The following is a 26,972-nucleotide window of genomic DNA, read 5'->3' as shown; positions in this document are numbered from 1 at the left end:
CAAATTGGGCAGTGACCTTTGTGAAATTTCCTGTGTACTTAGAGGAATAAGTCAGTCGGGGTCTCAGTTTCTTTCTTTCTTGTTTTGCAATACATTCATCTGTTGAAGGACATCTGCGTTGTGGAATAAAGCTACTATAGATATTTATATAGGTTTTGTGTGAACATACATTTTCATTTTACTTGGGTAAAATACTTAGGAGTGGAATTGGTGGGTTATATGGTGTGGTTAACTTTTAAGAAACTGCATAACTGTTTTCCAAAGTGTCTTAGCTTTTTACATTCCCACCAGTGATTAGTTAAGAGTTGCTGTTACTCTGCATTCTTGTCAGCACTTGGTATAGTCAGTGTTGCTTTTTTTTTCTTTTTTAATTTTAGCTTTTTTTTTTTTACTTGATAATTGTGGCTTTTTTTCTCTTGTGCTTTAGGTGAAAGTTTATAGAGCAAATTAGTTTCTCAGTCAAAAATTTATATACAAATTGTTTCATGGCATTGGTTGCAGTCCCCCAATGTGTCAGCACTCTCCCCCTTTCCTTTCCATCCCGGGTTCCCTGGTTCTGTTGGTCCAGTTTTCCTGTCCCTTCCCACTTCCTCGTTTTTGTTTTGGGGCAAGTGTTGCATATTTGATGTTGTATACTTGATTGATCTAAGAAGCATGTTCCTCACGTGTGTTATTGTTTGTTTTATCAGCCTGCCTAATATTTGGCTGAAAGTTGAACTTCGGGAGTGGCTTCAATTCTGAGTTAGAAGGGTGTCTGGGGGCCTAGTCTCGGGGGTTCCCCCAGTCTCTGTCAGACCAGTTAAGTCTGGTCTTTTTTGCGAATTTGATCATTTGTTCTATATTTTTCTACCACTCTGTCTGGGACCCCCTATTGTAATCCCAGTCAGAGCAGTTGGTAGTGGTAGTGAGGCACGGTCTAGTTCTTCTGGTCTTGGTGTTGTGTAGGCTGTGAGCCCATCTGGTCACTTAGTCCTTTGGACTAATTGCTCCCCTGAGCCTTTAGTTTTTTTTCACTCTTCTTTGCTCTGGACTAGAAGAGACCAATAGTTGTATCTTTAGATGGCTAATTTTAGCTATCCTAATAGATGCATTTGTTGTTATTTGCTGTCGAGTTGCTTCCAACTCATGGCAACCCCATGTATGTGGAGTAGAAGTACTCCATAGGGTTTTCAAGGCCGTAACCTTTCAGAAGCATATCACCAGGCCTTTCTTCCAAGATGCCTTTGGATGGGTTTGAACTGCCAGCCTTTCAGCTAGTAAGGGAATACTTAACCATTTGCTCCACCGAGAGACTCCTAATAGATGTGTAGTTGCATCTAATTAATAGTCTTTAATTTGTATTTCTCTAAAGTAATGATGAGCATCTTTTCATATGCTTATTTGCTTTCTTTATCTCTCCTTCCATGTAGTATTTGTTAAGGCATTTTGCTCATTTTTTATTGGATTCGTCGTTCTCATTGTTGATCTTTTTAAAGAGTTCCTTGTATATTCTGTATACAAGTCTGTTGTCAGCTATGTGATTTGTAAATATTTTCTCCTAGTCTGTGGCTTGTTTTTTTCACTCTCTTAACGGTGTCTTGCAGAGCAAAGTTGTTAATTTTAATAAAGACCAGTTTATCAGTCTTTTCCTGTATGGATTGTGCTTTTTGATGTTGCTCTAAAAATTTATTGCCAAACACAAGGTCACACATTTTTCTCCTGTATTTTTCTAGGTATTTTATTAGTTCAAGTTTTACCTATATGTGTATGATCTGTTTTGAGTTATTTTTTATATTAAGGTGTGAGGTTTGTGTTAAGATTCCTTTTTTTTTTTTTTGCATATGAACGTCTGATTTTTTAGTCCAGTTGATGAAAAGATTGAAGAGCTTTTTATTACCTCACTTTTGACTGCCTGTGTTCCAAGAACTGTTTTAAGTTATCTAATTCAGTTTTCATAGCAAGTCCATGTGACAGGTACTGCAGTTATCCTCAGATGAGGAAATTAAGAAAAGAAAGTTTAGGTTAGTTGTCCAGAGTTACAGACTAGTAGGTGCCAGAACTGTAATTCGAGTCTAATGTTTTTCTCCATGTAAGCCACATTAAGGAATTTGAGCTTCATCTTTAAGGCCAATGGCAAGATTTATGGAAGTCACATGATCAAATCATATGATTCAGAAAGATGACCGATTACATTTGGAGATTAGATTGCAGGATGGGAAAACAGGAAAATATTACAGTATTTTGGGTGGTAGTGGTCTGAACAACGAGACAGTTGGAATTGAATGAAATGGATGGATTTAAGCGAGGTAGGAAGTTACCTTGACAGGACTTAGTAAGTGATTGGATATTGAGTATAAGAAAGGAAAGAATTAAAGTTAGAAGTTGGAAGAAAGTGTAAGTTGGATGTTCCTGTGGTACATGGGGTAGGAGGAGAGGGAAGGAGATAATTGGAAATTTTGAAGAAGAAAGAGATTTAGTTTGTAAATACAAATGTGTGGGGTCCTCAGCAGATCTGTGGCACTTAAAGCAATGAGAGTGGATGAGATTGCTCAGGATACAAGGTAGAGAAGACAGTGCCTTGGACAAAATTCTGAGGGGCACTAACATTTAACATTTTTTATTGGAGAGAAAATAGGAGTCTGTGAAGAAGCCTGAGAAGACGCCACTGGAAACAAAGTAATAAGAAGAATTTTCATAAGAGACAAAGTAGTAACAATGAAGAGTATTTGAAGAAGGGAGGGGTGCTTCATAATATCAAATGTGGTGTTTTAGAGAGAGAGAATTGACTAGGGAAAATAATAGGATTACATTGTAAGGCCCAATTGCATTTGAAGGCAGTGAATTTGTAGTGACTTTCATCTTGAAATGTTTTCTCCAGCAGTACTACTGCAGGAGGCCATTGACTCAAAACACACTGTCACGTAAGAGATAAAAAGCAATATAAACCCTTAGTTAAGAATGGGAAGATATAAAAATATGCTTTTATTTTAGTTTGAGGAGAAAGGAAAAGAGTTGTTCTTCAGGAAACCTCTGAATACTGTAGCTACTCTCACAACAGATTAATTTATATGTTGCATTGAAATAGAACTGGATTACTATTTTATTGCAAATATTTTACTAAAATATTTGCAATGAAGTTTGTTTTTACTTAACATTGGTGTAAGAGCTACAAATATTGAAAGGCTGGGAAATTTTGAAAAACTTTAACTGTGAAAAGAAATAATGCAAAATAATTTTTGAGAGTGCGGAAGGGGGAGCTTTAACAAATTTATTTTCTCGCAGCTTAGGAGGCTAGAAGTCTGAATTCAGGGTATGGCTCTAGGGGAAGGCTTTCTTTCTCTGTTGGCTCTGGGAGAAAGTCCTTGTCTTTTTTCAGATTCTGTTTCTGGGTTCCTTGATGGGGCATCTGTCTTCCCCCATCTCTGCTTCCTTGCTGCTTGCTTAATCTGTTCTTTTATCAAAAGAGATTGATTTAAGGCACACCCTACACTTAATACTGCTACATTAGTATGATAAAGAAGACCCATTCCCAAATGGGATTATAACCACAGGTATAAACCAGAGTAGAACTGCCCCATAGGGTTTCCACGGAGGGGCTGGTGCATTCTAACAGGCTGAGCTTTCTAACAGCCTGAGCTCTTAACTACTGTGCCATCAGGGCTCCAGCCACAGGTATAATAAAAACCTGTTGCCATTAGAGTCAGCTCTGACACATAGCAACCTTATAGGACAGAGTAGAACTGCCCCATAGGGTTTTCAGGGAGCTCCTGGTGGATTTGAACTCCTGCCGACCTTTTGGTTAGCAGCTGTAACACTTAACCACTATGCCACCAGGGCTCCACCACAGGTATAGGGGTTAGGATTTACAACACATACTTTTGGGTGACACAGTTTAATCCATTACAGAGAGTGAGACACAAATGTGCACAAAGTGACTAAGCATAGCCTCATCGCCCATTTTACTACATCCCCAGCATGCCACAGTTCAGTTCCAGTGACCATGTTGTGGTGATGTTTGTCTGAGGCCCAGGTCAGGGGGCCAGGTAGGGAGGGAGGGACTTGGACTGGGGTGTGGGGGAGGCACCTCAGTCACCTCTGCCTCTGTAGACCCAGGTCTGACTTGTTGACCCCTCTCCTCCCCTACACCTCTCCACTTCACCTCTAAGAACTAGAGGCTCCATCCGCCTTGGTTTGTCTGAGAGTCTTGTCACCCATGTTCCCACATTCTTCTAGTTTCTTCCAACCCAGTTTGTTATAATAGAGAGCACTTACTTCTACCTTGAGAGCACCTATGAACACTGACCTTCTTTTTATGTTATGTTGTGCTGTGCTGTGATGTGATGCAAAATAATAATTTTAAATAAGTGATATAAAGAAGAAGATAACTATTTTGATACCTGAGCTCCTTTCTAATCTTTATCCACCTATTCCATTGCTAAGGAGTTAGTAAGGCTTTCTGTTGGCATACAGAATAATCCAACAAGGACCCTCAACTCCAGGTTTTCCCACATACTTTACTGTAGATTGTTATCATGTGCTGTACTTGAGAAAACCTGTCTTCGTAGATAAATCAGTTTTTGCCTGTCTCAGGTCATGCTAACATCAGTAGTACCAGCAATATAATATACAAATAGTCGATGCAGTCTATTGTTTAAGATACCTTTTTACTAATTTTTGTTTTTGTTATTCAACAGGTTTGATCTGTGGATGAAATGAATCATGATTTTCAAGCTCTTGCATTAGAATCTCGGGGAATGGGAGAGGTAAATATTTATGAATACTAAGAATTTATACCTCACTTTTGATTATTTGAGCCATTGAGAATTTTTTAACCGTAAATCTTGAGAATGATGGTTACATCTCCTAAATGATGTTGGGTTTAATCTTAGGTCACACAGTTCTGTAGTTGTAGTGATTTTAAGGTTTTGAGCATTTGTTTTGTTTTTCACTTTTAACAGTAATTTTAGTGTGATTATCTAGGTTATCTGATTGAATTGCTTAGAGAATATCTTGTGTTTGGTAATGAACCATAATTAACCTTTGCTCAAAAGAAAACACTTGCTTTACCTTTGTCCTGCTATTTTTTATGTGTGCTACCTTTGCTTTAGCCACACGTGACTGTTCGCCATTCTCCCTTGTAAAGTCTTTGTTGTTCACCCATAGCTTTTTGCTTAATAAACTCTTAATCCTCCGTAAGACGCTACTGAAAAGGCTCGTTTATCTGTTCTCCTGTTACTATCTGCAGTAAAATTACTACCTCATCTGACTTTTCATAGTTTTTAATACATGGTTTTATTATATTATTGGTCATAGTTTGTTTTATATTTGTCTCTCTCCCTTGTAGGTTGTTAGCTTTGAATGCGTACCACACAGTAGGTACTCTAAATTTTTTGATGGATTTTGTCAGTCTTGTTAATCTATAATTTTCTTCACATACACTATTTAACCTCACCCTTACATATTTTAAGATATCAAAAATACATAGCTTTTCCATATACCTAATGAATAATTAGAAAACTTGGATTATGAAAACCCCTGTGGTCACATCTTTGTCAAGTTCTGTAATACCTAATGTAATATGGACTTTGATCATAGAAAGTAACAGTGAACAGATCTAAAACGTGTAATTAACTGCTTGCTCCTGGAGATTATTTTACTTTGGTAGATTAGACCTTCATGAGACTCACTCCATCCAATGCTGTGCTCTTCAGATGCAGAAAAAGAGTCCAGTCACTCCTCTGGGCCACAAGAGGGCACCCTGCAGCTAGCTAACCCTCCCCTTCTCCAGAACAGCGTTTTCCAAAGAGTTTGTCATTTTCAGAGGACTGATTTAAGGGTGAGTTAAGGTGCTTAAGCTTAAGTATTGCCAAAATAAACTTGTTAGTCCAGTGCATAAGGTAAAATTCTGGGCCCTAAGAGAAATTTGAGAGAGGGAATAGTTTTTTTATTCAAACAAACAAAAAACTTACAGCTTCACTGCAGTGTAGTGGCTACTTATACATTATGTACGTTATGTGGGAATGAAAGAGGCAGTTGAAAAGGGCTTTCATTCTTTTCCTGTCACTTGCTTGTTTTCTTTGATCTTTGGAAGGCAGACTAGCATATCTTAAAAGCAGGTCTGAACAGTGTTTCAACTTTCCAGTCTGTGACCAGCGTAAATTTGCTGATTCTTTTAAGAGCAAAGAGAGTCACACCCCTGCTTAATTTTAGTTAGACCCCCTACACTTTATTTCCCACATGTACATTGTATATGTATTTACAAGTTGATTCTTTTTTTCCTTCTTTTCTAAATAGCATTTGACAACTCCAAATGCTTTGCAGTTCAAAAAATGTCATGGTCAGTGGTTAAAAGGGGTTAGTTGTTCGGGGGTAGAAGAGAGGTGTATGTGAGGTTTTTGGAAAAGAGGAGCTGGGTTGACTAGTATGTTAAGTTAAATAAGCTTAAATCGAGGCCTCCTCCATGGAAATGTCAGACATGCAGAGTGAAAGTGTCCAGGGTTTAAACTGGCTGCTACATGGTGGATAGCAGCAGGTCATTGTGTATCTGTGACCTTCATCCAATAAAAATGTACGTTAAAATAAGCTGTTATTCACTAAGTTATTTTTATTGTTACTTCTAAGAGATAGCTAAGAAACCTCAGATTTCTGACTCTGGGTTCTCTCTCCCACAAGCCTTTCTATCTTTCCTCATCTCATAGGCAGCAGGGAACCTTCTGGGATTTCCTTCTTTGCCTGTCTCTCTCTCACCAGTCTTCTCCTCCTTTCCTGACAGGTGAGGTTTTTTTGTTTTGTTTTTTCCCAGATTTTATTCATTGGAATAAATTGAAAGCAGCCTCGAGTTTCTGGCTCTTATGTTTTCTAAAACTGCTTGTATGTTTTTTAATGCAAAGTCCTTTTTTAATGGATTTCCCTAGTCTCGACTTTTTCTTTAAAAAATAAAGTTTTTGCTTATTATGTCTTAAATTATTGTAGCTGTCTAATAGATTTATATATAGGACTAATTTCAAATGTGCTGCTTTTTGTAACTCATGATGACTTTATTGACCCATTATCAGAAGGGCAGTCTCTTCTAGTTGTTCATTCAGCAGTAGGAACAGATTTGTATTCATCCATTTATAAACTCATCCTTTCCATTTTTTTTATTAATAGCACTTTTTTGTCAAAAGACCTTCTGACATGAATTAATGTCGTGTGGCTTAAAAAGAGCAAAGCTAATCCATAGGAGGTTGAACTCAGCTTTATTAGGATAATGTTTTAGTCAACTACACTGCAGAGACACATACCTCTACCTATTATCATCTCCAGGTTGTTGGTACATATGTAACTAGGTACCTATTTACTTTTCAAATAAGAGGAAAAAGGACTCTACCGGAAATTCTTCATGGAACCCAGAATTTAACTTTAAATCACTGAGTTAATGTGTTTTATTTTGGAAGTATTTTCATAGCTTAGTATGATAAATAATGCTCCCTCTTTTCTTTTGTGACACAATAACATTTAAAATATTTATGCACTAAGCTCCATTCTGCTCTGCACACGTAGGGTCTCCATGAGTCGGAATCGACTCAATGGCAACTAACAGCAAACAACAAGATCCCAGATATTGTAAAGTGAAGTGGGAAACATACTGGGTAGAGAAGTAAGGAGACTTCTGTTTTTTTCTTATATCAGTCATGAATAGTATGACTTTTCATAAGACTGACTTCTTTGACTACAGTAATAAGAATAACCTTTTGTATGTATACCTCTCAAATGCGCCAGCTCTGATCTGAGCTTAGGGATAACTGACATGGAAATCATTTGTTTCAAACACAGTGTTTTAAGTAGCTGACCATAGTTTTGTTTACATAATCTGTATCTCCACACTCCTATCTTAATGTATATCCACTATAATGAGTTGGCCCCATTTTATAGGAAGAATATCATAATGATATCTTAAACTTTTACTTTTTTATAATACCTACTGAATTTTTATGCAAATGATGCATACCTTCTACATTTGTTTGCTGTCTGCTCCTTTCCCCTACAAGGTATTTTCATAAATGCTGCTATGTTAATTTTTTTTACATTTTGCTGTAAAAAAAATTAGCATAGCGCACTTACGAAAATACCTTGTAGGGGACCGGTTGAGAAACATAGAAGACGCACATTATTTGCATAAAATATGGTAATAGTATTTGAATACTGAAAATTTTCTAAAATACTGATGACTTGGAAGGAACTATCTCAGGTAGTTAAATGTAAAGAGAATTGACTTTAGAATTAGTGGTTCAAATCCTAATGCTGCCATTTACTAACTGTGTATGTAACCTTGAAGAATTTATTTTACCTCTGATTCTGTTTTCTTATGCAAAATATGACTATATTAGCCAGCTCTTCTTCATAAATAATAAGTAATGGGATTTCATGATCCCTCTAGGATACCCAGACTAACTCAAGGAAAAAAGGCAAATGACTATAGACACAGTCTTTATAATGAATAATATTATAGACCTTTAAAATAACCAACCACTCAAATGTTGGCCAGTGTGTCATTAATGTTTTATAATAATAAAGGATTCATGTGTTTGGTGGTGAAGATACCTGGTATTTATATGTCTGCTGTGTGCTAGATACTGTGCCAAGCTGTTTATTTACATTATTTTATTCTATCCTCATAATAAATCTATGGCAGGAGCTTTATTATTATCCTTTACTTTACAGATGAGGAAACTGAAGCTCAAAAAGTTGAATTAACTGAGTCAAAGTCAGATCATAGTCCTTGAACAGCAGTCTGGCCTTGCTGTTTACACCACTTTCCATTGAAAGTGACAGCATTAATAATGTTTGCTCATGATATTATGGGATATTACGAATGGAGAAGATTTGGGCAAGTGGTCTAAGTTGAAAAAATTAAGTATTAATATCTTTTATTAACAGAAAAGATAAAGTCTGGAAAAGCACCAATCTGGGGTTCTAGGGAGTTAACTTTGTTTCTTTTGTTCTCTACACAACCTAGTTATCAGCATCTATGCCTATCTTTTATGTGCTTCCATTATAAATAGTATGACCTTATCCTGATCTACCTAGGATAGTCTCCATATATACCTGTTGTCTTGGCACCCTGTTTGTCAAATATCCCAGTTTGAATGATGAGTTACATGAACATTTTCATTTAAAACATAATGTAGACATTTCAACTTTACATCTTTTTTATTGTTTGGATTTTGTTAATTTGGTGGTTTTGAAGATTTCACATAATAATTTGTACTAGAAAACTCAAGTATAAATGTGAGTCATAGCACATTCCTTATAGCAAGACTTTTTTTTTTTAAGGTAGTATGGTAGGACGCTGACTGATTTATTTGTGGAGATGGGCAGGGCAAGCCATTAATGCTTCTTGAAGGAAAGAACTTATAAAACAGTAGACAGTTTGGAAATGAATTTGTATGTCCACTCAATTATTTCTGAGTTGGAAGGACAGAGAAGCAGGTTGACAAGAAATACTGAGTTGCCTGACCTTGCATTAGAGCTTTTGTGAATTAGGAAACTAATATGAAGTCATACTAGATCATTTATTTTACAGATTTTGAAGATTTCAGCCCTTCTGTAATGTTCTTCCATTTCTACTAAAGTAAAAGAGTCCTCAGGGCAAATACCTGTTTTCATTGCTGTTCAATCAGTGCATCACTTAACTCTTTTTTTTTTTTTTAACTGTTCTATCCTTGCTGCTCTACCCTATATTGTCCATTTTAACCTATTCTTGATCATAAGGTAGTAGTTTCTCTAAAAATATTTGAAATCAATTTCTAAACTGTCACAGAAGGCTGTTTCTAGAATGTTGGTGAAGGCCTTTGGCAGGAGAAATGTCAATTTTATTAGCTATTAAATTGTATTTCTGTGCATGATAGTTTACATATGTTTGCAAAAAGAAGAGATACTCATATAACAGTGCTAGCAAAAAGTAGGCACACTTGGTAAGTGCTTGACATTGTTTGTTTTGAGTTGTGCATTTTACATTTTAAACAGTGACCTATGAAGGCACTATGTTCAGTCTTATTCCAGAAGACTTTGGAATAGTCTACTCAAAAGGATTCTATTATTTCTGCTACCTCAGAAGATTGGTCTGTTTCATACACTTCTCTGTCTGCAATAAGTGCTTCTGTTAGTAGTTATAACTTGTCTTTATTTTAGATTCCTTATTTGTTACTCTTATTTTGATACCGAAATATTTTCCTTCATTAAGTATGGGGTAAAAGCACTTCTGCCTATTTAGTATTTTGAAGGGTTTGACTTAGGTTTTGCTATAAATGAAAGTTCAGTTAGCTAAGTATATCAGATATGGTGCTTTAATATTGCATTATCAGCTTTACATTGTATTTGAATATTTACATGACTTTTATAATGAATTAAAAAAAAGACCAAACAGAGGTTGCATTTTACTTACTGGAATCTTTGTTAAAGCTGATTATTGTTAAATGTCTATATTACAAATAATTTGCAGCCCAGGAAGATGTTAACATACAAAAACTTTTCTCAAATAGCAGAAGTTAGTTTCTTTTAAAATTGATCTGTAAATTAGGAACATGGCCAAGTTGAATTCCCCCTCTCCCACCCCTTCTAAAAAACAATAGCAGAACACCCTGCTGTTTCTCCAGTGTTTTCCATTTTGATCAACAGCACTACCATCTGCGTTGCTACCTAGATTTTAAAGTTTTATCTTTCTTATCCACCCCTACCTCATTTATATTCAGATCCTATTGACTCTCCTAAATATTTCTCAAATCCAGTAGAGATTTTTTTAGTTTTTTCTGCCAGTACCCTGTTTTAGTGTTTGCTATCCTGGAACCCGTTGTAATTCTCTTAAGTGGTTTCCTGCCTTTATTCTTCCCCCGTCCTACCCATTATTCTTACTGCCACTTGAGTTGTTTCTAAAACATAATGATGTCACTCTTGCCAACCTCTCTTCGTTCACAGTATATTCTCAGTATAACATCCAATATCCTTAGCATGTCTTTAAGCTTCCTCTTAATCTGACCTAGTTAGCATTAACTTCTGACGTTCCTGCATCTGTTTCTCCATCTCATTCTCTGTTTTACTCACTGTGTTTTCTCAAGTTTTGCCTTTGTTCATGCTTTTCTCTGCCTTCTCATCCTCCTCTCCTAGTTTCACCCTTCACACACACAATCTTACTTATCTTTCAGACCCAATTCAGGTGTTACTGAGTTACATTCTATTATAGTTTGTGTGTTGTGAGCTCTCTGAAGATGAGGTCATCGTGACCTTAAGGAGGCAAACACAGGTAATTTAATAATAGAAGTGTATATAAGTTTGATAAAGGGCACTGAGAGACTGGGCACCTGATTATGGGTTGAGAGTGATACGAGTCTTACAAATGCTTGTATGAAAAATGCATTATCTCTCAGAAAACTAATCTCTTTTCAAGCATACATATCCCCAGTCTACCTCCTCTGAGTGGTCAGAGAAGGTAGAGAGAAGAGATCTGGTAAAGAATAAATAGTAGTTAGCGAAGTGTACATTTTGAGTAATCAGTGAATGGCTATATCATCACAATTTTTATGAACTGTGTATATGACAATATAGGTTAGAGCATAGAGGCTTGAGATTGTTATCTCAAATATTTGGGGTCCTTCTTATGTGTCTCCATAGAACTCTGATTTGGAATTGACAAGTTGCTGGTATTTGAGAGCTAGTAAGAGTTGTGACGTTCACGTCCATTGAGTAACTGAAATAAGAATGAAAAATGTTTTCTGTGCTGGAAGCTGTAGGATAGGAGAAGTGATCCACAAAAAAGGGCACTTGGAAGTGAAAGAAAAATTTTAATCATTCCTGTAGACATTTTTGTTTAATGACCTGTTCTTGAATAAGAAATTTAGTAAGCCTTATGAAGTTTATAAAGAAAATCACATAATAATAAAATCATTTGAAATTGTAGAAAAGTCAGAAGTGGACTTTGATTAATGTTCAGGTCTATAATTATTATAGCCAGTACCTAAATATAAGTTGGGTGTTACTGTTAATGAGTCAAATTAGGAAATAGGTAACTGAGTTTTCATCAGCATTGAAAATTAACTTGTACATGTATCACTGGTGCGTTTACTTTCTCCTGTGTATTGGTACTGTGTGATTAGAGTACAATTTAATTATTTTCTTTTGTTCCCCAAATAGCTTTTGCCTACGAAAAAGTTTTGGGAACCTGATGATTCAACAAAAGATGGACAAAAAGGCATATTTCTTGGGGATGATGAATGGAGAGAGACTGCATGGGGAACTTCTCGTAAGTTATTTTGGTGTATGTGTGAGAATTAGGAATTTATTCAGAGTTCTTTTAAACAAACCTTGCCTACCCCAGAAAATATTGGGAGAAATTTTGTGGTATCTTTGTTCATAAATCGTTATAATGCACATTTTCTTATGTCATTTAGCCCTTATCTGACAGTCTGTTTATTGATTACAAGTTTTCATCACAATAGGATTTTACTAAGTTTTATTTGAAATTAATTCTAATTACAAAATTCAGAATTTCCATTAAAACAGAGAAAAAATTAATTTACCCTTAGTAATTTTCAATCTCAAATTGTATTAAATAGCAATGTCTGAGTTATCTAATTGCAGCTCAGTCTAACTGTAGTAGACATTAGCTACACTCAGAAAGGAAATAACTTCCTCAGTAACTTAGAACTCCCAGAAAGCTAGCAGAGCTTTGAATGTTTATGATACTCCGTAAGTAGTGGGGAGAGACTTAAGGCAAAATAAACTGACATGTATAAGGAGTATAATTTGTAGAAGTGACAGTATTTATTGGTAAATTAAAGAGCATTGTTAGTCTTATACTAGCACATTATTTTACTTACTATATTTTACAATGTTTCTGATTAATAAAATGTGAAAGGTGTACAGTTATCCCCGTGTATTTTACAAATGGAGCTCCTGGGTGGTACGAACAGTTGACATTCTCGGCTTCTAACTGAAAGATTGGAGGTTCAGGTTAGAGGTTCCAGTCTACCCAGAGGCACCTCAGAAGAGAAAGTCCTGGTGATCTGCTTCTGAAAAGTTAGTCTTTGAAAACCCTATAGGGCATAGTTCTATTCTGACACACATGGGGTCACCATGAGTCAGAATTGATTTGATGGCAGCTAATATTTTACAGGTAAGTTTTTTTTCTTCCTATGACTAAGTTTAAGCAACGTGATTAATCTATTTTAAGTGACCAAACTAATATAAAAAATAATTATCAAATTCCACCACCCACCTTTCAGTTTGTTGTACTGTGGTGGCATGTGTGTTGCTGTGATGCTGGAAGTTATGCCTTCAATATTTCAAATACCAGCAGGGTCGCCCATGATGGACAGGTTTCAGTGGAGCTTCCAGACTAAGTCAGACTAGGAATAAAAGCCTGGCAGTCTACTTCCAAAAATTAGTGAAAACCTTATGGATCACAACAGAACGTTGTCTGACTTGCTAGATTTGGACACATCATCAGGAGGGAACAATCACTACAGGAGGACATTGTGCTTGGTTAAGTACAGGACCAGCAAGGGCGAGGGAGACCCTCAGTGAGATGGATTGGCACAGTAGCTGCAAGGATGGACTCAAACATGCTGACGATTGTGAGGATGACACAGGACTGCACAACGTTACTGTTGTACATGTGGTCACCATTAATTAAAAGATTTTAAGCACGTTTATAAGTTTTAAACTTGTTAAAGTTAATTGCCTGCCAGAAAGCTAAAACCCAAAAAGTTAGAAAATTCTAGAAAATTTTTAGTGATTAGTACTTTTTTATAGTCGAAATAGATTGAAACGTTTGGTAACAATTTATTTTGATAAAAATTTCCTCAAAATGTTGGAAATTTTCTTTGAGTTTAATCAATAAATAATACCTACATATAGCAGATTTGGAAAATACAAAGATAAATGAAATGTGATCCTGGCCTTCAAGATTTTTCTTTAAATCTGAATTAGCATTAACCTGTATTAGATTGTACACATAGTTGAAATCATTTGGTGATTGATGCTGGGATACATTCTTTTCTTTTTCCTTTTTTCCACAGAAGGAACATTCTTTGCTAAAAAGCACATGTGTTTGGTACCTTGGTAGATGGACGTATTTTGATTTTGTTTTGAAGGTTAAATGATTAATTATTTACTAGAACAAAATGTCTTTTCGGGCATTCGAAAGCAGAATATCTTCAACACAACATGGTAATGAGAGATTATTTTCAAGATCGATGGTTGTGAAATATTTTTGGTATATTACATTTGGAGGACTATACTACCTGCAGGAAAACTTTTAAGCAACACATTTATACATTCCTGATAATTTATTTTTAATGTCAAATTTATAATTCTAGTGAACTCCCCCTTTCCTAACTTAACGTTTTTAGCTGTATAGATAAAATTTTTAACGTGAATATTAGTCTTTTACCAGGAAACATGAGAAAATTAGAAATCAGTTTTGTTGTTGGTAGGTGCCATTGAGTCTGTTCTGACTCATAGCGATCCTGTGTACAACAGAACGAAACACTGCCCAGTCCTGTGCCATCCTCACAATCATTGTTATGCTTGAGCCCATTGTTGCAGCCACTGTGTCAGTCCATCTTGTTGAGGGTCTTCCTCTTTTTCGCTGGCCCTCTGCTTTACCAAATGTCATGGATTGAATTGTGTCCCCCAAAAATATGTGTCAGCTTGACTAGGCCATGATTCCCAGTATTGTGTGGTTGTCCTCCATTTTGTGGTTGTAATTTTGCTATGTGTTGTAAATCCTGATCTCTGCCTGTGGTTAATGAGGCAAGATTAGATTATGTTAAAGTGGATTAGGGTGGGATTTTAACACCCTTACTAATGTCACATCCTTGATCCAGCGTAAAGGGAGTTTTCCTGGGGTGTGAGATGGAAGCGAGCAGAGAGTGGGGGACCTCATACCACCACGAAAGCAGTGCTGGGAGCAGAGCATGTCCTTTAGACCCAGGGTCCCTACGCAGAGAAGCTGTTAGACCAAGGGAAAATTGATGACATGGACCTTCCTCCAGAGCTGACAGAGAGAGAAAGCCTTCCCCTCAAACTGATGCCCTGAATTTGGACTTGTAGCTTACTAGACTGTGAGATAATAAGCTTCTCTTTGTTAAAGCCATCTACTTGTGGTATTTCTGTTATAGCAGCACTAGATGACTAAGACACCAAGCATGACGTCCTTCTCCAGGGACTGATCCCTCTTGATAACATGCCCAAAGTATGTGAGACATAGTCTTGCCATCTATGCTTCTGTGGAGCATTCTGGTTGTACTTCTTCCAAGACAGATTTGTTCATTCTTTTGGCAGTCGGTGGTATATTCAGTATTCTACACCAACACCACAATTCAGAGACGTCAATTCTTTGGTCTTCCTTATTCATTGTCCAGCTTTCAGATGCATATGAGGCGATTGAAAACACCGTGGCTTGGGTCAGGCACACCTTAGTCTTTAAGGTGACATCTTTGCTCTTCAACACTTAAAGAGGTCTTTTGCAGCAGATTTGCGCAATGCATTGTGTCTTAATTTCTTGACTGCTGCTTCCGTTGGTGTTGATCATGGATCCAAGTAAAATGAAATCCTCGACAACGTCAAACTTTTCTCCATTTATCATGATGTTGCTTATTGGTGCAGTTGTGAGGATTTTTGTTTTCCTTATGTTGAGGTGTAATCCCTAGTGAATGCTGTGGTCTTTGATCTTCATCAGTAAGTGCTTCAAGTCCTTTTCACTTTCAGCAAGCCAGGTTGTGTCATATGCATATCACAGGTTGTTAATGAGTCTTCCTCTAATCCTAAGGCCCCGTTCTTCATATAGTCCAGCTTCTCAGATTATTTGTTCAGCATACAGATTGAGTAAGTACGGTGGAAGGATACAACCCTTACGCACACCTTTCCTGACTTTAAACTACGCAGTATCCTCTTGTTCTGTTCGAAGGACTGCTTCTTGGTCTAGGTACAGATTCTGTGTGAGAACAATTAAGTGTTCAGGAATTCCCATTCTTTGCAGTGTTATCCATAATTTGTTATGATCCACACAGTCCAATGCCTTTGCATAGTTAATAAAACACAGGTAAACATCTTTCTGGTATTCTCTGCTTTCAGTCAGGATCCATCTGACATCATCAGTGATATACCTGGTTCCACATCCTCTTCTGAAACTGGCTTGAATTTCTGGCAGTTCCCTGTCAGTACACTGCTGCATCTGCTTTTGAATGATCTTCAGCAAAATTTTACTTGTGTGTGATATTAATGATGTTGTTTGATAAATTCCACATTCATTTGGATTACCTTTCTTTGGAACGGGCACAAAAATACAGATTTCTTTCAGTTGGTTGACCAGGTAGCTGTCTTCCAAATTTCTTAGCATAGAAGAGTGAGCAGCACCTCCAGTGCTGCATCCATCTGTTGAAACATCTCAGTTGATATTGTCAGTCCTGGAGCCTTGTTTTTTGCCAGTGCCTTCAGTGCAGTTTGGACTTCTTTCTTCAGTACCGTCGGTTCTTGGTCATATGCTACCTCCTGAAATGATTGAACGTCAACCAATTCTTTTTGGTATAATGACTCTGTATATTCTTTCCATCTTCTTTTAATGCTTCCTGTGTTGTTCAATATTTTCTCCATAGAATCCTTCAGTATTGCAACTAGAGGCTTGAATTTTTTCTTAAGTTCTTTCAGCTTTAGAAATGTCAAGCGTGTTCTTCCCTTTTGGTTTTCTCTCTCTAGGTCTTTGCACATTTCATTATAACACTTTGTCTTCTTGAGCCACCCTTTGAAATCTGTTTAGCTCTTTTACTCCTTTCGCTTTAGCTACTCTGCATTCAAGAGCAAGTATAAGGGTCTCTTCTTATATCCACTTTGGTCTTTTCTTTCTTCCCTGTCTTTTTAATGACCTCTTGGCTTTCTTCATGTATGGTATTCTTTTGTCATTCCACAACTCATCTAATCTTCCGTCATTAGTGTTCAGTGAGTCAAATCTGTTCTTGAGATGGTCTGTAAATTCAGGTGAAATGCACTCAAGATCATACTTTGGCTTTCATGGACTTGTTTTAATTTTCTTCAGCTTCACCTTTGAACTTGGATATGAACAGTTGATGGTCTGTTGCACAATCGGGCCCTGGCCTTGTTCTGACCGATGATATTGAGCTTTTCCATAGTCTCTTTCCACAGTTGTAGTTTATTTGATTCCTGTGTATTCCTTCTGGTGAGGTCCACATGCATAGTTGCTGTTTATGTTGGTGAAGAAAGGTATCTGCAATGAAGAAGTCATTAGTCTGGCAAAATTCTATCATGTGATCTTAGGCGTCATTTCAGTCACGAAGGCCGCATTTTCCAACTACTATTCTTTCTTTGTTTTCAACTTTTGCATTTCAGTCGCCAGTAATTATCAATGCATCTTGATTGCATGTTTGATCAATTTCAAGCTGCAGAAGTTGGTAAAAATCTTCTATTTCTTCACCTTTGGCCTTAGTGGTTGGTACGTAAATTTGAATAATAGTCACGTTAACTGATCTTCCTTGAAGACAAATGGATATTATCCTATCACTGACAGTGTTGTACTTCAGGATAGATCTTGAAATGTTCTTTTTGACGAAGGCATTGCAGCAATGCAGTTCCTCTTCAATTTGTCATTTCCTGGCATAGTATACCATATGACTGTCCTATTCAAAATGGCCAGTACCAGTCCATTTCAGCCCACTAATGCCTAGGATATCGATGTTTATGTGTTGCATTTCATTCTGTGGGGCAGTTCTACTCTATCCTATAGGGTCGCTATGAGTTGGAATCGACTCGACATCAACGGTTTTTTTTTTAATTGTTAATGAATGATTGCAGCTATTTTTTCTCATTTTTGAGTCATGCCACATCAGGGTAGAAGCTGTCTTATTTGTTGTTGGATTCCCCACATGTAGCACAATGCCCAGCATATAAAACCAGTTGTTGTTGAGTTGATTCCAACTCATGGTGACCCCATGTGTGGCAGAATAGAAACTGTTCGCCATAGGGTTTTCAGTGGCTGATCTTTTGGAGGTAGATTTCCAGGTCTGTCTTCTGAGTAGCTTGTGGGTGGACTGAGCGTCCAGCCTTTCAGTTGGCAGCCCAGCACATTAACTGATTCCACCACCCAGGGACTGTGTTATAAGAGGCAGTAAAACAATATTTGTGTAAATGAATTCATGAATGATTCAATAAAAGGATTTAATGACTAATCTCTCATAGGTAAACTAAATCCAAACCCAAACCTATTGTTGTCGAGTCAATTTCGACTCATAGCAACCCTGTAGGATGGAGTAGAACCGCACCATAGGGTTTCCAAGGCTGTCAGTCTTTACAGAAGCAGTCTGCCACATCTTTCTCCCACAGAGCAGCTGGCAGGTTCGAGCTGCTGACCCTACAGTTAGCAGCTGAGCACTTTATTCACTGTGCCACCAGGGCTCCTTAATTTCACATGAGTAGAGGTGCTGATGTGGGAATGTCTTAATATGCTTTAACAAAAGTAACAAACATTTAAAAATTATTACAGTTAATAAAATGAAGACTTAACACCCTTATTATTGCCCTTTAAAGGCTAGATCTAATCCTGAGTATTGTACCTGGTTTGGAAGTAGCTGGTAACTTACTGGTTCCTTTTTTTGGTGTTGAACTCCGAATACTGTCCCAAATGTTGCATCGTACTTGTATTTTGTTAGGTCTCAGATCTTAAGTACTGTTTTGTTGTTGCTAAAGAAATATATAGAAAAGATATTTACGTTAGGTGAATAGTTTTTTTTAAAACAAAAGTAAATAGAAAAATTTTGCCTATCCTAACCTGTTGCCATTGAGTCAGTTCTGACTCATAGCAACCCTATAGGACAGAGTAGAACTGCCTGGTAGAGTTTCCGAGGAGTGGCTGGTGGATTTGTACTGCCGACCTTTTGATTAGCAGCCGAGCTCTTAACTATTGTGCCACTGGGGCTCCTTATGTATCCTAGAAGAGAGTTTTTAAAAAAATCTTCAGATGACACTTTGTTTTTCCATCAAAAATAGAAAATTCTATGCTATTACTGGTTTTTCTAAACTTACTCATTTGTGTTTATAGCATTATAACTGTACATTCACAATCTGTCCAGTAACATAACTAACTATGAGCTTGAAAAATGCCCTTGCTAATTAGGAAAGAGTTATTTTTGTTCTAGTCCTTATCCCTGAAATTTTTTATTATTAATCAGCATCACCAAGAGAATTTTAATTTCTGATATGTTGCTTGCAGACAACTTAGCCTTCAGGTTAACATTTCTACCTCCTTGACCTTTTTATTTTGCTTCTTGTTTACTACTAAATGGCTCTCCCATCTGTATTTTCAAGAGATGTGCCCAGGCTATTGAGTCGCAACAGAATGAAGAGCTTTTTATAAAGATAATAACATTTAAAATAAAATAATATAATGATTTTTTTTTCCTTGGTGTCTTAATTTGTGTAAAAACATTTTTGTTTAGCTTAAAAACATAAATATATAACTGCATTCTTTCTTTCAAACAGACCATTCAATGTCCCAGCCTATTATGGTACAGAGAAGATCTGGACAAGGTTTTCATGGAAACAGTGAAGTAAATGCAATACTGTCTCCGCGATCAGAAAGTGGAGGCCTTGGTGTGAGCATGGTAGAATATGTATTAAGTTCCTCTCCTGCCGATAAATTGGATTCTCGATTTAGGAAAGGAACTTTTGTAAGTATTTTGAGTGAAGAAATATTTATTGTTTGCTTGTTATTTGATTATGTTACCTTCATTTTAAGTTAGTGTACTTTCCTTGCCCTTCCTAGAGCTAAAGGAAATTTGGGAACTGCTAGTACTCTTCTTTTGGCCACTTCTTGAATACATGAGATGATAGATCTATTGGGGGTATTTATAATAAACATGTTACAAAAATCAAATACTAATTTAAAATTATAATTTACAAGATTAAAAATACTTATTCATGGTAGTGGTTGATCTGAAAGTAACTTAGCATAAGTCTAACATTCTGGAATATGTTCTGCAAAATTGTCTGTGCACTAAATAGAATTCTATAATCTAATTCGTGGTGTTACTGCTTTTCCAGCACCGCTATAGTTAAGGTTGCCTTAGCCCTTCTGTTATAAATCACTGAATTGTACTCAATTTTTGGCCTTTGATAAATTAGTTGACTACGAAATTAAAATAAGACTCATCGCTTTTATTGTTTACGTGCACTATAGTGTAGTTTTAGGTCACCTTATGGGGCCTTTTTTGTGTTCTATTAAATACTCAGAATCAAACAGATTCTTTTTCCTCAGGGTACTAGAGATGCTGAAACAGATGGACCTGAGAAAGGAGATCAAAAAGGCAAGGCTTCTCCATTTGAGGAGGACCAAAACAGAGATCTTAAACAAGGAGATGATGATGATTCTAAAATAAATGGCAGAGGTTTGCCAAATGGAATGGATGCCGATTGCAAAGATTTTAAGTAAGATTTTAACTTTCTCCAGAAGAAAAGCGTATTTCTTTAGGGATTATTACTCCTAGCTGATGTGACTACTTTAGACATTTTTTCCAATTTAGGTTTATTTCCCTTTGTACCTTGCGTGAAGCTGGACTAAGTTTGTTGTTTTTTGTTTTTGTTTTTTTAAGGAAATCTGTGATTTTTCTTGGCAAACACTTCTTAGGGTTGCTCTTGAGCACCTTTCTGTTCAGTTCTCCTCTTCTTTCTATCTCTGTCTTCCCTCCCACCAGCCTCTACCCCATTTAAGCTTAGAAATGAGGAAACATAGGACCAAGGCCCCTTTCTAGTGATATGTGAATTTGTGATAATACTATTGTTTTGCAGTTAGAAAGTGGACAGCATATTTGAGGCTTCAAAGAGTACCTTTAAGCTCAGAATTCTTAGTTGTAGCTTTTTAGTTGTCTCTTTATGGCAATTAAATATTTTCTTCTAGCCTTTGATCTTAGATTAGGCAGTACACATTTGTATAAATATTAGGGAGTTGTTTCTTATTACTGATATTCCTATACTTTATACTTGGATAATCAGATACTTTGGAGCCTATACCTGAAAATTAGCTGCTGCTTTGAGATCTTGTGACCCATGGAATTTCAGTCATCAGAGTATAGGTACATGGTGGGTGGTATACTTTTACATTTATTGCCTTTATTTCTCAAAAGCAGAGTAACAATGATTTTGTTTTTAAATGCCATTTCTATTTAAGTGCAAAAAAGCATCCAGAACAAGTAAACCTCTTGACAAAAAATAAATCTAATGCTGTTCAATTTGTTTTAGAACCTTATCTTGATTTGTTCTTCTGCTGTTACCTAATCTAAGTTTTAGTGAAGGACACGCATTTAAGCATGAGTTTATTTCATACCCTTCAGATTATACATTTATAATCGAAGTGTTAATACATCATTAACTATAGCAAGAAAACAGCACCACTCCTAGCACAATGATTTTTTTTCTGTTGCGCACTCTAGTTTTTTCTGTATTAGAATTGTTATATGTCACAGGCTATACTTGCCCATTAACGTATTAAGAATGAACTTCTATATCTATTAGCATTCTGATTTTTCATTAATTTTTGGTTATGTGTCTTAAATTACTTACGAATTATTTTTGGTACATTAGTAGTTACTACTCGACAGTGTATAAAAGTTTCAAAAGAATAAACGTGGCCATATGGTCACTATGCCAGCACATCATTAATATGTACATTAACTGATATATCATCAATATATCCATTACTGGAGTCGAACTGAAAGGAATGAAACGATAGCAAGCTTCTTCTCTTTTTAATTGGCTGATTTTAAAGAAGATCCTTCCAGTTTTATTTTTTCTTCCTATACATTCTGAATGAAAAAGGAACTTTTGGAATATTTGCATGGAAAATTGAGTATGATTAAAGGGGAGAGGAGTTCAAAATTTCTTCTAATGTTGCATGGACAATGGTTGATTTTTAAATAAAATGTAAGTTAACTTAAATGTCTAGAATTCTTTGTAAAATGCTATGTACATGTAAGCAAATTTATCCCAGTGTGAGGCACCTGAAGTTGGAGACAGACCACCTGTATATGTAACAACTGTATTAAAAGCCAGGTAGAACAAAATTATTGTCATTTACTTAATGTAGTTACGTTTGAATATATTATGAATACATGGTTCCTCAGAACAATAAACTACTTTCTGGTGAGGGAATGGATTCTGTATAAAATATGCAGAAGAAAAGAGTTGGCTGTAAGTAAGGATCAGTTATGTCTAGAATAAGATAAAAACAATTTAGACCATGAAGGACGTTGATAAAAAGAGAAAAGCTAGTACTTAAAATTTAGTCCAATGTTAATGAACTTCTTGGGAAAATTAATGAGGCTATATATTAGAGAAAGTTGTTTTTCCTTTTTTATGTAGATTTATATATACTTTGCTGTGTATACTTAATTTTTATATATATGTTCTACATTTTCATCTCTGATTTAAACTGAAACAATTTGGTATCATGAAAAAGACTGTCTTCAGAGAGGTATCGTAGAAGATTTTCACAAATAGTCTCTTTTCTTTTTGTTTATTGAAACCACAAGGTCATCTCTTCAGTCTCCTTATAGGGAAACTGGGACCTAGAAGATGAAATGGTGTGCTCAAAATCATATTTAAAAGACAGAGCCAGATGATGAACATAATAAATGTCACTGTACATGTGAAGATTGTTGAAATTGCAAATGTTTTGTTACCTATATATTTTCCACCAAAAAAAAAGTCAGGAGTTCGCCCTTTGTCTTGGTTCTATGCCTTTTTTTGTTGCATCACACATCACTTACCCTCTTGAAGACCACAATGATCCCTTGTGGCCAACTTTTTTCTTAACTATTATTAAGCAAACTGTTACAGGCTGGTGGGCAGGACTGGAGTGTGGTGGTGGTGGCTTTTGGTTTTGTGCCTTTCCATATTTGCCACTTGGTAGCCTGCTTTTCATATCTAGTGTTCATCTTGTCTCTGATTTGAGACAAAGATCTTAGGTAGATTAAGCCTAAGTTGTGATATTGGCCAGTTTTCTTATTTGTAAAACTGAGTTATATAATTATGCTATTCAGATTGGACAGATTGTTAATATTAAAAAAAAAAAAAAAAAATGAAACCATGTCAACCCTTAACAGGCAATTATATTAAATAGAAGAAAAAAAATGATGAAATGGAATACTTAGTGACCCAGGGTGCCCTATTTGCTGTCTGTATTTTACCACCATTTGTTTTTCATGATTTCCTGTTTCCTCGTTTCACCTTTTTATTTAGGTTACTTTTTTTCATAATGTTTTTCTGTTTTCCTTATATAGTCGTACTCCTGGAAGTCGTCAGGCCTCTCCAACTGAAGTAGTTGAGCGCCTAGGCCCCAATACTAATCCCCCAGAAGTATTGGGGCCTCTTCCTAACCCTACAGCTAATAAACCACTTGTTGAAGAATTTTCAAACGCTGAAACTCAGAATCTGGATGCCATGGAACAAGTTGGTCTGGATTCCTTACAGTTTGACTATCCTGGTAATCAGGTACCAATGGACTCTTCAGGAGCTACTGTAGGTCTTTTTGACTACAATTCCCAGCAGCAGGTAAAGCATGCCCCTTTAAGAAGCTTAAGTATATATAATTAATGTTTTATTGAGTAAAATGTCCTTGTATTTGAGGACGTGATTCAAATAAGTGCTTACTTTATTCCCAGCCTTCTAATTACAAATGAAATATTTTGAGACTAATGTTTATATTAAATATTTTCCCTAATAGCTCTTTCAGAGGACTAATGCACTAACAGTTCAACAGTTAACTGCAGCTCAGCAGCAGCAATATGCATTAGCTGCAGCTCAGCAGCCACATATAGGTGAGTCTTTCTTTATAAGTTACCATTTTGACTAGACTATTAGAAAATTTTGTGTTAAGGTGTTAGAAGTGTTTTTTTCTTTTTTGAATTGGTGATACTTCATTACTTTTTGAAACATGTCATTGAGATCAAAGAGTAATAGGTTACATGGCAAGAATAAAGATTAAATAGAGATTTGTTTCTGATTGTTATTTGCATCATTTGTTAAATAAAAATCTGTAATTTGATAAAAGGTCTCAGCACGTAAGTCTCTCCCCAACCCCAGTGTGAGTTTAAGAGAGTCAAACACTTGGAAATTCAAATATAGTTATTTGTGTCCATTATCAGGTTAGAATGTTAATTTCAAAAGTTGTTGGAAAATAGGAATCCTCAGACAGATTCTTAATATTTTCTCCCTTCATTAAGTTATGTGGTCTTTGGCCTTTTTCTTTACTATAATGTGAATTATTATAGTAATTACAATCATGGTGCATAGTATCAGTGTTTGAATTTTTTGGGTGGTGATCATGGTTTGTGTTTTGCTTTTTTGGTTTGTTTTTTCCTTTTCCCAATGAAGTGCAAATCTTTACTGTTTATTACTAGAGGTAGATCTTTCTGGTATCCATTTCATGATTAGTTTTACTAGGTCCCTCCCCACCCCCAAGCTCTTTTATTGTGATTCTACCCCTTCCTATAGTAGAATGTGGAGTAAAATGAGTTGATAGGGTCTTTCTGTTTGTTTTTGTTTTTTACTTCTTACTTTGAAATAATTATAGATTCATATGAAGTTGCAAAGATAGTACAGAGTTTCCCTATAGCCTTCACCAAGTGTCCCTGCAGTGATTACAGCTTACGTTACAGTATCAAAACCAGGAATATGACATTGATACAATGTGTGTGTATTGTTCTGTGTCATTTTGTCGCCTGTGTAGATTTGTGTTACTTTTTATGCACGTCTGACCCACTTTTTCCAAACACTGCATCACTTTTTATACTGTATTGTAATTGCCAATTTACTTGTTTGTTTTTCTCACCACAGTGCTTTGTGCAGGCAGATAACCTCTTTCTTCACTGTTGGATCCCTAGCTCATAGTATGGTTTAATAAAGATTAAATGTTTCACCTAAAACACAATAAAATATTTAAAAAAAAAAAAAAAAAGATTGAATAACTGCCTGTTGACAGGTTAACTCCAAGTTTACAATTGTTCTTTATTGACTGGTCTTTTAAGATTTCCTGAATTTTGAAGAATGCCTTAGGTGCATCTTCAGTGTTTATGTAAGAAAGATACTTAAGCAAAGGAAAAAAGAACTAACATTTATTGTCTACCTGTTATGTGCTAGTACTATATAGTCATTTCATGTTCAGTATCACATTTAATTCTCACAAAAATCCTACAAGACAGTGGGTGATACATCTATTGCATAAGTGAGAAACCTTAGAATCAGGTAATGTAACATGGCCAAGGTCACTCAACTAGTAGGATTTGTTCCATTATACATACTTTTTCTCCCAACTCTACCCCCAAATTCAGAGTAGAAATGTTTTTATCTAGTGAAGAAAACCATACTTTACATTTTTATTCATTATTACTCTGCCTTTTAAAAACAGCAGGTGTATTTTCAGCCGGCCTTGCTCCAGCTGCATTTGTGCCAAATCCATATATTATTAGTGCTGCTCCTCCAGGGACTGATCCGTATACTGCAGCAGGATTGGCTGCAGCAGCAACATTAGCAGGTAATTCACTGTTCATCATTGTTGCATATTGTGGATTTAGTTTTAATTTTGGTGTAAGCTTTATTTTTGTCTGTTTGGGCAATTTGAGGTTCCTAGGAAAAACTGAAACATTTATTCAGAATGAACTAAAGTCTCCAGGGGATTAGCTTATTTTTTCACCTGTAATGCTGCAGTGCTTCAAGAGGAAACCTAAGTGATAATTTTTCCTTGCATATATAGTTGGTTTACTTTTAGTTTTGTAGTTTTGGAAATCTTAAATTGTCAACTACGAATTTCTGTTCTTATGATCAAACCCATTACTCAAAGAGACGATTCAAAATAAAGTTATTTCTCAAAAAATAAATTGGAGATTGATGGTGTCAGGGATAAGTGTAAAGGCAAACAGCCTTAGCAATCTTGAGAGAATGATTAATTAAAAAGTAAATTTATCTAGCAATGTTAAAAGGTGCGAGCAAGCTAGGGGATGAAAAGGTAGGGTGTAGTTGGAAAGAACTTACTAAAGACTGTCAGAGGATGAGACCACCACTCAAAATCTGAAGTAGGAACTAAAATTGAATTTATTGCTCATTTAAGTAAGGGAGAGTTGTGCTGAGCAGGCATAGTCTCATGGAGCAAGGCAACTTGCTGATCGTATGTAGGGCTTTGGCAGAGTTTGTTTTAGGTTGAGTTGGTTACAGGGACAGGAATGAGTTAGTCTTAAGCATGGTTTATAGTTGGTTACAGAGCAGAATGTCAGCCTTAGAAGTGTGTTCACTAGTGTCTTCTAATTGGCTGACTTTTAGATCTTGAGGCTGTCATGGATTTTTTGGCTTTCAGAGTTACGTTCACTGAAGTGAATTGTCACTGATAAGTTAAACAAGTTTAAATCTAGTTCTGGTAGTTACTGATTTTCAGAACTATTGAACAGTCTTTTCCTAGGAGTGTGAGGATTTTTTTCTAATATCTTAGGACCTTGTTTTAAAAAGTGTTAATTTTAAATTCTCCTTTGATATCTTAGCTAGCAGACTGGAAGTTACCTAACGCATTCAGTAGCTTTTGGTGTAGATTTGCATGTGATTCCATAAGGGTATAAGCTTTCCTGGTGCCATTTAAATGGATGTTAGTATGTAAAGCGCTTGTATGTTATACATACAGGTATTTAGTAACCAATGATACTGAGAAAAGCAGCTTATAGAGGTCATTGAGTTTTGGGACAAGCATTCTAGGCATTCTGAATTTAGGCTTTCTAAGCCAGTGCTATCCAGTAAAAATATAATGTGAGCCACATATGTAATTTTCAATTTGCTAGTAGCTACCTTTTAAAAGTAAAAAGAAACAGATGAAATTAATGTCAATAATATATTTAATTTAACCCAACATATCCAAAATACTTTCATTTTTACATGTAACCAGTATTTTTTATATTTTAATATTTTAATTC

At 36.0% G+C, this 26,972-nt stretch overlaps 1 protein-coding gene across 17 annotated transcripts in view; it reads left to right on the top strand.

The window, feature by feature from the left end:
- PUM2 (pumilio RNA binding family member 2) overlaps nt 1–26,972 on the top strand; it is a 104,487-nt gene that overhangs the window by 32,580 nt on the left and 44,935 nt on the right. For 7 of the 17 annotated variants that reach the window (XM_023741755.1, XM_023741756.1, XM_023741754.1 and 4 more), the window contains exons 2-8: nt 4,674–4,742; nt 12,148–12,256; nt 19,507–19,694; nt 20,282–20,451; nt 23,301–23,571; nt 23,744–23,837; nt 25,427–25,552. In XM_023741755.1, the coding sequence (XP_023597523.1) occupies nt 4,692–4,742; nt 12,148–12,256; nt 19,507–19,694; nt 20,282–20,451; nt 23,301–23,571; nt 23,744–23,837; nt 25,427–25,552 (1,009 nt within the window). In that variant the 5' untranslated portion in view covers nt 4,674–4,691. Of the gene's footprint in view, nt 1–1,206; nt 2,656–4,665; nt 4,743–5,323; nt 5,356–5,690; nt 5,816–12,147; nt 12,257–14,033; nt 14,185–19,506; nt 19,695–20,281; nt 20,452–23,300; nt 23,572–23,743; nt 23,838–25,426; nt 25,553–26,972 lie in introns of those variants that run through there. The other 10 variants (XM_023741759.1, XM_023741749.1, XM_023741758.1 and 7 more) reach the window with 7 other exon arrangements.

The sequence above is a fragment of the Trichechus manatus genome, unplaced genomic scaffold (assembly GCF_000243295.1).
Source record: "Trichechus manatus latirostris isolate Lorelei unplaced genomic scaffold, TriManLat1.0 scaffold00189, whole genome shotgun sequence".
Taxonomy (NCBI): Eukaryota; Metazoa; Chordata; class Mammalia; order Sirenia; family Trichechidae; genus Trichechus; species Trichechus manatus.
The sequence above is the reverse complement of the archived record's forward strand: the minus strand, read 5'-3'. Positions and strand labels throughout refer to the sequence as shown.